Source organism: Rutilus rutilus, assembly GCF_951802725.1.
Source record: "Rutilus rutilus genome assembly, chromosome: 14".
NCBI lineage: Eukaryota > Metazoa > Chordata > Actinopteri > Cypriniformes > Leuciscidae > Rutilus > Rutilus rutilus.
Genome location: NC_140219.1, coordinates 23,033,681 through 23,044,708, shown reverse-complemented (window position 1 = coordinate 23,044,708; position 11,028 = coordinate 23,033,681). Strand labels below are relative to the sequence as shown.

The window sequence follows — 11,028 nt, the reverse complement described above, 5'->3', positions numbered from 1 at the left end:
TTTTCTTATGTGGAGGATTGTGATGTCATGTCACTCCCGTGCACTAGGTGGCAGGAAGTAACTAAAGATTGAGCTTAAATACACGGCGAATGACAAGCTAGCATGGCGTCCTCGTACTATCAGGAGATGCAGGAGGTTTTCAGGAATAACAATAAGAGCAGAGAGTTCCCGGCTCACAGTGCTAAAGTGCATTCGGTTGCCTGGAGCTGTGATGGGAAACGTCTGGCGTCCGGATCATTTGACAAAACCGCCAGCGTGTTTGTCCTGGAAAAAGATCGACTGGTGAGGTTTATCATCTCCATCATCTGCAATGCACCCTGAATTATACAAGTGACTCATACATGTTGATTATAGTTATTATTGGTATTTAAACGACGTTTCAGCAGTTCTTGAACAGTTCTCAAATCCATGATCGATCTCCATCATTTCTGTTATTTTGATTAGCCTTTTTTAAAGGGATAGTTCACCCAAAAAATGAAAATTCTGTCATCATTTAACGTTACTCACCCTCATGTCGTTACAAACCCGTAAGACTTTCGTTCATCTTCGGAACAAGAGATATTTTTGATGAAATCTGAGAAGTTTCTGTCCCTCCATTGACAGCTACGCAACTACCACTTTAAACTAACGTTACACTTCAAAAAGTTCATAAAGAGATCGTAAAGCTAATCCATATGAATTGTGCGCTTTTGTCCAAATTTTGTAGAGACTCTATCGGTTTATATGATGAACAGATTGAATTTAGGCTTTTATTCATATATAAATATTGATCAGCGAACATAAACAGAAGCTCAACTTGAATGCTCGAGATCAAACCTCAGAAAGCTCTCATATTTCATCAAAATAATCTTTATGTCCTGAAGATGAACGAAAGTCTTAATGGTTTGGAACCACAGGAGGGTGAGTAAATGATGACAGAACTTTCATTTTTTGCTGAATTATTTCTTTAAGTAATACCACGTGACAACGGTAGCTAGGTAGCATTTAAGTTAGCTGTGTTTACGATGGCAATTTATTTGATTAAACATGAACTTGCTCACCCATGAATCTATATTCCATGTATCAGGTGAAGGAAAACAATTACAGAGGACATGGAGACAGTGTGGATCAGCTGTGCTGGCATCCCACAAACCCTGATCTGTTCGTCACTGCATCCGGAGACAAGACCATCCGCATCTGGGACGTACGCACCACCAAATGCATGGCCACGGTCAGCACGAAAGGTGAACCTCTAAACCTTATCTCGGTCACATCTTTTGTTCTCATGAGATATTTATTTATCGGTGAGATATTGTCTGACAACTTTCAGGGGAGAATATCAACATATGTTGGAGTCCTGATGGTCAGACAATTGCTGTGGGCAACAAGGATGATGTTGTAACTTTCATTGATGCCAAGACACACCGTCCTCGTGGTGAGGAACAGTTCAAGTTTGAGGTCAATGAGATCTCCTGGAATAATGACAACGACATGTTCTTCCTGACCAACGGCAATGGCTGCATCAATATATTAAGGTATGTTTATCTGTAGTTTTGCTAATTGGCTGTATTGTACTAATGGGAAATCAAACGTCATGTTTCTCTCTCTTTTTCAGTTACCCTGAACTGAAGCTCATACAGTCAATTAATGCCCATCCGTCCAACTGCATCTGTATTAAATTTGATCCCACTGGCAAGTATTTTGCCACCGGAAGTGCAGATGCCCTGGTCAGCCTGTGGGATGTGGAGGAGCTGGTGTGTGTCCGCTGCTTCTCCAGGTCAGCTGATCAGAATTTAGATTATTCTTTTTTTTATCTCATAATTTTCACTTTTTTTCCCCCTCATAATTTTGACTTAGTATCTCATTCCTCCAGGTCAGTTGATGCAGTCAACTGTTAACTAAAACTATTAAAAACAGTTGTTAATTGAAATAAATCTGAAATAAAATATACATTTTAGATAAACTAAAAAAGTTCAAGTGCTAAAATTCATAAACCTGAAAAATATATGAAATCTAAATAGAAATATAATGCAAAACTAACACAAATGCCTATAACAAAATGGAAATGAAAACAGAAAATATTTAAATAAAAGCTAATTCAAATAATTATTAAATACTGTATATAAATAATATACAGTTTATTATATAAATAATACTAAAATAACACTGGGCTGATGTTATGGTGTATTTACTTTATTATGGTTACCAATTAACAAGTAGAAACTGAAACATGTAAATGATTTAATGCATTTAATCTTATAATAAAATATATTGTGATTTATTACCTTTTTTCAAATACAAATTTCCCCAAAAGAAACCTTTTGTCGACATTCACATCTTCATATCCATGTCCATGTTCAATTGTCCCTTTTTGTATTTTAGACATATTTTTTATAGAAATTAGAATCAAATAATAATGTTTGCACACTCAATTCAGTATATTTGTTTTACAAAGAACAATTATTAACCTATTATTATTTTTTCTTGCATTATAAGCACCGTGCTTACGGTAAAATAATGTATTGTGTTTCGCTACAATATCCCCATGAAAAATATCACGATACTAAGCTGTGTTGAATATTTATCAGCAGACAAGCACATTGTTATTTGTATTATAATCTCATATAAAGTCATATTTTCATTCTGAATCCCATAGACTAGACTGGCCTGTGCGGACGCTCAGTTTCAGTCATGATGGTAAAATGCTGGCGTCAGCCTCTGAGGACCATTTCATTGACATCGCTGAAGTAGAGACAGGTGAGCAGATACATTTTGAAATGATCATAAAAGCTTGATTTGTGTTTTACCAATTTCGTCATGTTTGTTGCTGTGTGTTATTGCTGTAGGTGAGAAACTCTGGGAGATTCAGTGCGAGTCTCCAACCTTCACTGTAGCGTGGCATCCAAAAAGACCCCTGCTGGCGTACGCCTGCGACGATAAAGAGGGCAAATACGACAGCAACCGAGAGGCGGGGACCGTCAAGCTCTTTGGACTTCCCAATGACTCTTAAGAACCAGTGTTTTTAGGTTGTTGTTGTTGTTTTTTTTTTTTTTTCAGGCCTCATTTGAGGTTTAATGAATAGTTTGTTTGTTTGACTTACTTTGTATTAGATTCCAACTTATTTTGAAGCAAAAGCTGTAAATAGATCAAAGATATTGTGATGTTCTGCTCTCATATTACTTGAGTTCCTGAACGATCAAGCTCGAAATTACAAGTATAAATAACTACTGCCTGCAGCTCATCTTCAGATCATAAGAATGTTCAACGTTTTCCAAAAAAAATTGCACTGTGCATGGCAACATGTTATCATGTCTGTGTAGAGGACTTGAAAATCATTTGACTCGAAGCACATGTTGTTGTTTCCATGATTGACCATTTTTGGAATATTGCCATTCTTTTGTTCAAATGCACAATCTCATACCTCCAGTTTTAGAAATGACCAGCAGAGGGCATCATAAGCTCAAAGTGGCAAGTCCAACAGGCAGTTTTTTTTTTTACTGAAATAAACTTATTGTATTTTTTAATGAAAATTGTCTCATGTTTTGTGTGTTTATGATTTTATGGTAAACAAAAGCCTTCGCTGGAAAATATGAAGCACCATATCTTAATGTGAGGGGGAGAACAAGAAAACAAAACAAATGGATTTTTTTTTAGGACCTTTGCTTGGCAATTCAATTATGAATTGTGCACAAGCTATATTTATTTATTTACTTATTTATTAATTATGTGAAGAAACAGTATTAGATTATTGGGAATTATTAGAAGAGCATCCTGAGCTTTTTAGGACCTTTGCTTGTCAATTCAATTATGAATTGTGCACAAGCTATATTTATTTATTTACTTATTTATTAATTAGGTGAAGAAACAGTATTAGATTATTGGGAATTATTAGAAGAGCATCCTGAGCTTATCAGAGTCATATAAAGTTCTAGCAGAATGCTGTAATATTTTATGTGCCATATCATAATGGCAAGTTAAATATTAAGCCTGTTTCTGATATCACTGCATACTAGACAAGTTAGTTAAACATGTTATTTGCATTTTCAGGTAAAAAGTGAAGCAATTTTAGAAGATCAGTGTGGATCGATTTGTCTCCGGGGGCCGTGATTTTGCCAAGCATACTCTCTTGAGTAGCTTATTTTGAATAAGTAATTACTTCGTGAGTGCTAGAAAAAAAGGGGAAAAAAAGTAAGTGTTATGTTGTATGAATGTATGCTGGGCGTTGGCTACTTACATGCGCCATGTTGTCATTAACACGTGACCTACAGCGTCTGTTACTTTTTACAGTCTATTGTTGCGTCGCGTCACTGTCATTCATATATCCTCTGGACTATTTATTTGCCAGGCTATATCCCACGGCCTCATGGAATAGTAAGGTTTCCATCGTACTATGCACACTTCAGAATCTCCCCAGAAGTAGTAAGTCATCCCAGTACTGTTTGTCTACTCTCTTAATTTGCACATAGGGCCTAAGATAGGGCCTGAAAATTGCTTAACTTATTTTGTTGAGTTAAAGCAATGTAAAAACATGCTGTCATAAGTTATTGATCATATCATTTTTTACAGTGTTCTTTTGTCACCTACTATATAGGGAAGTATGCAATTTCGGATGCAGCCAAGCTCCTTTTACCTTTAACAACATCTTTTGTTGATCCCGGAACAACATTCCTGTCCAAAAATATAGTCCTCCTAATTATATATACCTATGCCCCTAAACCTAACTACCTATAATGTTTCTCTAAAATCAGAGGGAAATGATACTTCTATAATATTATGTTGAAGCATCTAACCATGTGTAAGCCTAAACTTGACATTAACTTTGAACCTATCCCTCAAATCTGATTGGTTGATTGAAATGTTGTTCCAGGATCAACATGCTTGGTGAAATCCCGTTCTACGCAGTTTGGTGGAGGGCCACCGTGGAGCAAAACAGCAGTAGTCTGTAGACTTGGAGCAGTGTCCAATCAGCAGGGAATAGTTTGTCAGTGAGATTATAGGAACAACCCCCCCCCCCATCATTAATCTTTGTCCGTTGTGACAGACTTACACAGCACGCTCGTCCTCCCTGCCCACTTAAGGAGCCTCTAGTCTGGCTGGTGGCCGCTGTCCTCACCCTTCTCTGGTGACTCACCTCAGCAGGCTCCAGGGTGGCTCACTTTCTACAGGCGTCCTTCGATTGATGCTTAATTATATTTTATTTCATTTAGCAGAGGTCATTTCCCTTGTGATGTCCAGTTTCCAGGCTTTGGCCCATCACCATTATTTTCATCCTCTTGTTTATGGTTGAGGATTCAAATCTTTATCTGGGAGTTGTTCATTATTTCGGTAACATGATTTAGATTAGGGATTCATTACATTCATTATTTACTATTGGAGTTTTCCCTCAATGAAGTCCTAATTATTATGGCTAGTAAGTAAGGTAGTTGTTAAGTTTAGGTAGGGGTAGGTTTAGGAAAATGGTCATGCAGAATAAGGCATTAAAGGGTTAGTTCACCCAAAAATGAAAATTCTGTCAGTAATTACTCATCCTCATGTAGTTCCAACCCCGTAAGACCTTCGTTCATCTTCGGAACTCAAATTAAGATATTTTTGATTAAATCTGAGAGCTCACTCCTCCATAGGCTTCTAAGACGCTATAACTTGCTGGCCCAGAAAATGCATTAAATACATCGTTAATATAGTCCAAGTGACTACAGTGGCTCATACTTAAGTTTATAAAGCGACGAGAATACTTTCTGTGCGCAAAAACAAACAAAAATAACGACTTTATTCCACTTTTCATTTCCTTCTCTCTGGGCCTCGAGTGAGTTCACATAGATAGTGATGGGGACGAGACCGCCAATGCCGAGTCCGAGTCAAGACCGAGTCTTTGAAGGGTCGAGTCCGAGTCGAGACCGAGTCCGTTGGTTTTCAAATTCAGTCGAGTCCGAGTCAAGACCGAGTCTTTGAAGGGTCGAGTCCGAGTCGAGACCGAGTCCGTTGGTTAATATGGGAGGATTTGAACGGAGTGTACTGACGCCTTTCCGTGGTTAAAACAACATTGCTTCTTATGTTTGTTCATGTTTATTTGAGGCTATAAATTAACTAGAAGGAAGAGATGATCGGTTCACGAGCAGCTTTAACTGATGCTCTACAGCGATCTGTCACTATATTTAAGAGCCACAAAACGGTATTTATTGTTTAAATTTCTTTTAAAAAATGACCAAATTTGAAAGGCGAGACTTTGTTTAATATGTTTAATATCAAAAGTAACCGAAAAGTAACCTGGTCTGTCCTCAGCGTGTTGTCAGTCTCCTCTCTGCTCCGCGATGTATTTTTCACTGCGTGAGAACATGGTGTGGCGTGAGAACGGTGTAGCTTGTCGGACATAGCGACAGTAACTAAGGGGGGCGGGTCTTTGCGAACAGTCAATTAAAATTTTCTAGTGGTATGTATTCTAGTGGACTAGTGATGGGACGAGACTGCCTATGCCGAGTCCGAGTCAAGACCGAGTCTTTGAAGGGTCGAGTCCGAGTCAAGACCGAGTCTTTGTAAGAACAAGTCCGAGTCGAGTCCGAGAAAGCAGAAATCAGTCTCGAGACCGGACTCGAGTCCGAGACCGGACTCGAGTACTACATCACTATCACATAGTATAACTGCGTAGCGCGTCTGTGTTGCACGTCACACGCATCACACACATGACCAGCGTCGGCCAATAGTGAGCCTACGTGTGACGTACAACACAGACGCGCTGAGCAAAAACACTACGTGAACTAACTCGAGGCCCAGAGAGAGAATGAAATGAATAGTGGAATAAAGTCGTTATTTTTGTGTTTTTTTTGCGCACAAAAAGTATTCTCGTCGCTTTATAAACTTAAGATTGAGCCACTGTAGTCACTTGGACTATACTAACGATGTCTTTAATGCATTTTCTGGGCCAGCAAGTTATAGTGTCTTAGAAGCCTATGGAGGAGTGATCCAGCTCTCAGATTTAATCATCGAAGATAAACGAAGGTCTTACGGGGTTGGAACAACATGAGGGTGAGTAATTACTGACAGAATTTTCATTTTTGGGTGAACTAACCCTTTAATGTGCTTTATAAGTACAAATGAACAACCAATAGTATGCATGCTAATAAGAACTAGTTAATAGTGAATATGTGTTCCCTAAACTGAAGTGTTAGTTCTGGTCTTTGAATTTGATTGGATGAGCAACACTGAGTGCCAATATTCAAATAACATCATTACGGCAGTATAAGCCAACTGCACAAACATTTTGAATCCTTTATTTTCCTGTGGCTTTTAAAGTAAAGTACACACTTACAAAATATTTAATGGTATGCACCCTTCAAGTGAATTTTTAAGACTTTTAAGATTTACTGTTTGACCAAAACAATTGTATTTTTTGTTGTTGTTTTGTTCTGTTGACATAGACGGATCATCTTTGCGTTTATGTGCTCGAATAATCTGGAAGATATCTTATTGGTTGGAAACAAAGGTCCAATCGCTGCTTATATTTTATAGAAAACGTTGTAGCCTATATTGAAAGTTGTTGGATGACATTAATGCAATGTTGATTTTTTTAATGGGGAAAATCTTAATCCAGAAATGTAAGAGTATGTTATTATTACTTGAAATACATTATTTCTCGGTAATTAAAAAAATATTTTGTTTGTAATTATTTCTCATTAACATTTGGCCTGAACATTTGATGGAATTATAAGAGACTTTAATTTTCTGGAAGATGAATGACAACCCCTCTTTTTCATTTGTTTACTTTTTTATTTTCCTCCCCAATGTTATTGGTGTGCCTTGCTTTATTATTAATTCATTTGGACTGATGAATACCATTATTGATATATGTTTATCATGTTCAATTACAAAAACAAAAACAAAAAAACAACATTACCCAGTAGGTAACAAGAGCATAAAAGTGTTGTTAAGGAATTTGATACATTTTAGCACTGTCCAAGCATACAATTTTAGCAGTTTACAGTGAGTTCAGTTTACAGAAATGAAATAATAAACATTGATTGGACATTTAATTTATGGGGTTCTAAACTAGAGAATCCTTCTTGGATATACATTTATTTAACAGTTATTTAGATGAGCTTCTCTGATCAATTCTAGGCCTACATAACCTATCTTTAATATGACTAAAGATGTTTGGTTCATGTTTTCCTCAAGTAAGGACGATGTTGCAGAACATCTAGTAATCTGCTTAATTTTGTAAGAACATTACAATTTTTGATGTAGGTACTAGTTTTAAAATGGTTTAACATTTGCATATTGTATAAGAATGAGTCATAATTTGAATATGGTTATACAATCAGATGATAAGAGCGTTTGCATTTAAATTAACTCAGATTTATTAAGAATAGAAGAATGATCTTGTTAAATGAGCAGCTACCAGTGATAAAATAAATGAAATCTCTGATGAGGGAGAATGAATCTGTCTTAAAATAACTTACATTTACTGCATTTTATCAGGACTGCTGACGTGAGGATGATTAATGTGTGTGTTTATTGATATTGATCATATAGTTTTATTGTGTTTAGGATCTATAGTAAGTATGCATTTATTGGCCAAGATGCATAAAGCCTAATGTTTCTTTTAACTACTATTTTTCTATGCTTCAGGTAACAGTGGAATTGTGTTCACGTTGTCATATGCCATTAAACACCATTGGTTAAACACATGCAGAAGGCACACAAACACACAAATGAAGAGGCAGACGTGAAATGCTTTCTGCTTTTCTCTGCTAAAATGACACGACACATTTTCGTATCTCCCCTAATTTCCATTTCAATAGATAGAGCTTCCAGGTCCCTTATGAGACTCTCTCGGTCCCTCAGGTCTTAATGGATTAGTTTCTTCACCAGCCATATTATTGGCTTTCGTTGCTCTTCCAATTTGTCTTTCAGTCTTTGCTCCAGTAATTTATGGGGCTTGATGTGAAACAAAACATTTTTGACATGCAATTTATTAGCATTCAGTAACCTTTGCTGTTCAACAATTCAGGCTCTCTGAACATTTATTTTTTATTTTTTTTTACAGCTTTTGAATGAATAAAATTTGCGATTCACATGCAGGTGCAATATTTTATGCTTAGACACTTTCCTGCACTATTTATGCTCAAATATTCAGATTGAATTACATTTCAGGATGTTTCTTGTTTCTTTTAAATATGTGCAAAGTTTAACTAGCTAGCAAGCCTGACCAGTGTTGGGTAAGTTATTCCCCCCAAAATAATGAATTACTAGCTACTAATTACATCTTCAACAATGTAATTAGATTACTGTACTAATTAGAGTACATTACATTACTTATTAATTACTTTCTAAATCCAATAGGGACAATCATATGAAGTAACAAACACAAAACCTGTCATCAGATTCTGACAGTCACATATGAGCATGATATATATAAACGTGAGTGGGTTTCGGTGAGCAAGTCCCACGTCAGCATTTGCTCATGGAATTCAGTCATAACCTTGCCTAATACATTTCAGGAAATCAGTGGGAGTTTTAAGACAAAGATATGAGACATCCATCCTCTAGCACTCCCTTTTTTTTTGTGCTAGACAGACTATAGTCTTGTTAGCTCTTTATTTAAATTCACAAAAACATTAAAACATTTTTATAAAGCATTTTTATTTGCCATTTCCAAAAAATAATTTAGGTTTATTAATGTAACAGATTTACATTTATTTGGTTTGACAGATGTTTAATTACAAAACATGCAATAAGAAACTCATTCTATATATTCTCCACACTCGTATACCGTGGATCAAAACCTCAGATGATTGAATGCTTCTCAACAAACTTTTTTTTCTGATAGCCTTTCAACTTTATCATTCACATATGACAGGCATGTATGTGATGACAGGCGGTCGAAACAAGATTTAAGTCTGTTACACAGTAAAGTCAACTTACTATGCATGAAAATAATGAAAATAAATGGTATTGATTGATGCTGACAGTTTACATGACCACTTGTTTTAAACTTTTTGAAGTTTGAAACATGAAAGCCTGTTCAGATTGGAAGTATTATTTTATTAGCTATAAATATCATCCAGTATTGTGCCTCAGGATGAACAGAAACAGGGCTTTTTTTATGTCTGTGGCACACTGTGTTTTTCTCCATTGCAGTTTTAAGAAATGTATCATAATCAAACATATTTTTCTGACCAGATGAAGCTGAAATTTTGCAGTGCGGTTTAATCTGAGGTTAATTTTGATAGAATAGTTGTTTATTCTGATGCAGTAAACAGTTGACTAAACTAAAGTTCCCTTTCAATCACTCACGTTCGACGTAGTCGACGTGTCGACTGATTGGGATCACGCTTAGGGAGCCTGTCATCTTCGAGTATTGTTAAAACGAGCCAATGCACATTGGCGTGCGTGAATTGCATCACACGCTCCGCCCCATAGCGCGGGTATAAATACGGAAGTGGATGCACGCACCAGTTTTATTTAGCTTCGGAGACAATCAGTGTCGATGTCTCTGAAGAGTGTTGTTGTTTTACAACGAGCGAGTGTGTCTGTGTTCTTCTGGAAGACTCTCCCAGTGCTGGTGTTTCTACAGCGAGCTACTGAAGCTCTCAACTGCTGTTTTAACAGCATTTCATTTATAAGAGTGTTTGTTGACGGCCGGTTGAGGGCGGTAGTAGCGAGTGCTTCACTGTACAGTGTTGCCGCGGTTATTCCCGTGTGCTCCGGCACTGGTGACGGGTCCCATTTCCTGAAAGAGCAACACAGGTGTATTTGCGTCTTTTTCAAGATGTCATTCCATCTGTGTGTTTCTGGGTGCGGTAGGGCTTCTCTGACGGTCACAATAGCTGTATCACGTATTTGGGCTTAAAGCACGCTGAAGCAGCTTTTGTGGATGAGTCATGTTCTCACTGCGGGAACATGACCATTGCGGTGCTGAGATCGAGACTCGCCTTCGTCCGCGAAGGACGGAGAGCTGGGCTCTGGAGACGAAGACTCGGCTCTGCTGCCTCCCTCTGGGAGACCAGCGCTGCCCAAGCCAGACCCAGAGATGGCAGCTATGCTGAAAAGGGCTGC

The 11,028-nt window shown here is 37.4% G+C and overlaps 1 protein-coding gene across 1 annotated transcript; it reads left to right on the top strand.

The window, feature by feature from the left end:
- The first annotated feature begins 64 nt into the window (after positions 1-64).
- On the top strand, positions 65-3,544 carry thoc3 (THO complex 3). The gene is made up of 6 exons (XM_084431168.1): positions 65-282; positions 1,067-1,223; positions 1,310-1,514; positions 1,595-1,756; positions 2,636-2,736; positions 2,826-3,544. The coding sequence occupies exons 1-6, from the start codon at positions 103-105 to the stop codon at positions 2,987-2,989; spliced, it is 969 nt and encodes a 322-aa protein (XP_084287294.1). The 5' UTR covers positions 65-102; the 3' UTR covers positions 2,990-3,544.
- The last annotated feature ends 7,484 nt before the right edge of the window (positions 3,545-11,028 follow it).

Coding starts and splice junctions, on each gene's coding strand:
- thoc3 (XM_084431168.1), top strand. CDS start 103: ATGGCGTCCTCGTACTATCAGGAGATGCAGGAGGTTTTCAGGAATAAC. Junction 1,224..1,309: donor GGCCACGGTCAGCACGAAAG/GTGAACCTCTAA, acceptor GACAACTTTCAG/GGGAGAATATCAACATATGT. Junction 1,515..1,594: donor GGCTGCATCAATATATTAAG/GTATGTTTATCT, acceptor TCTCTTTTTCAG/TTACCCTGAACTGAAGCTCA.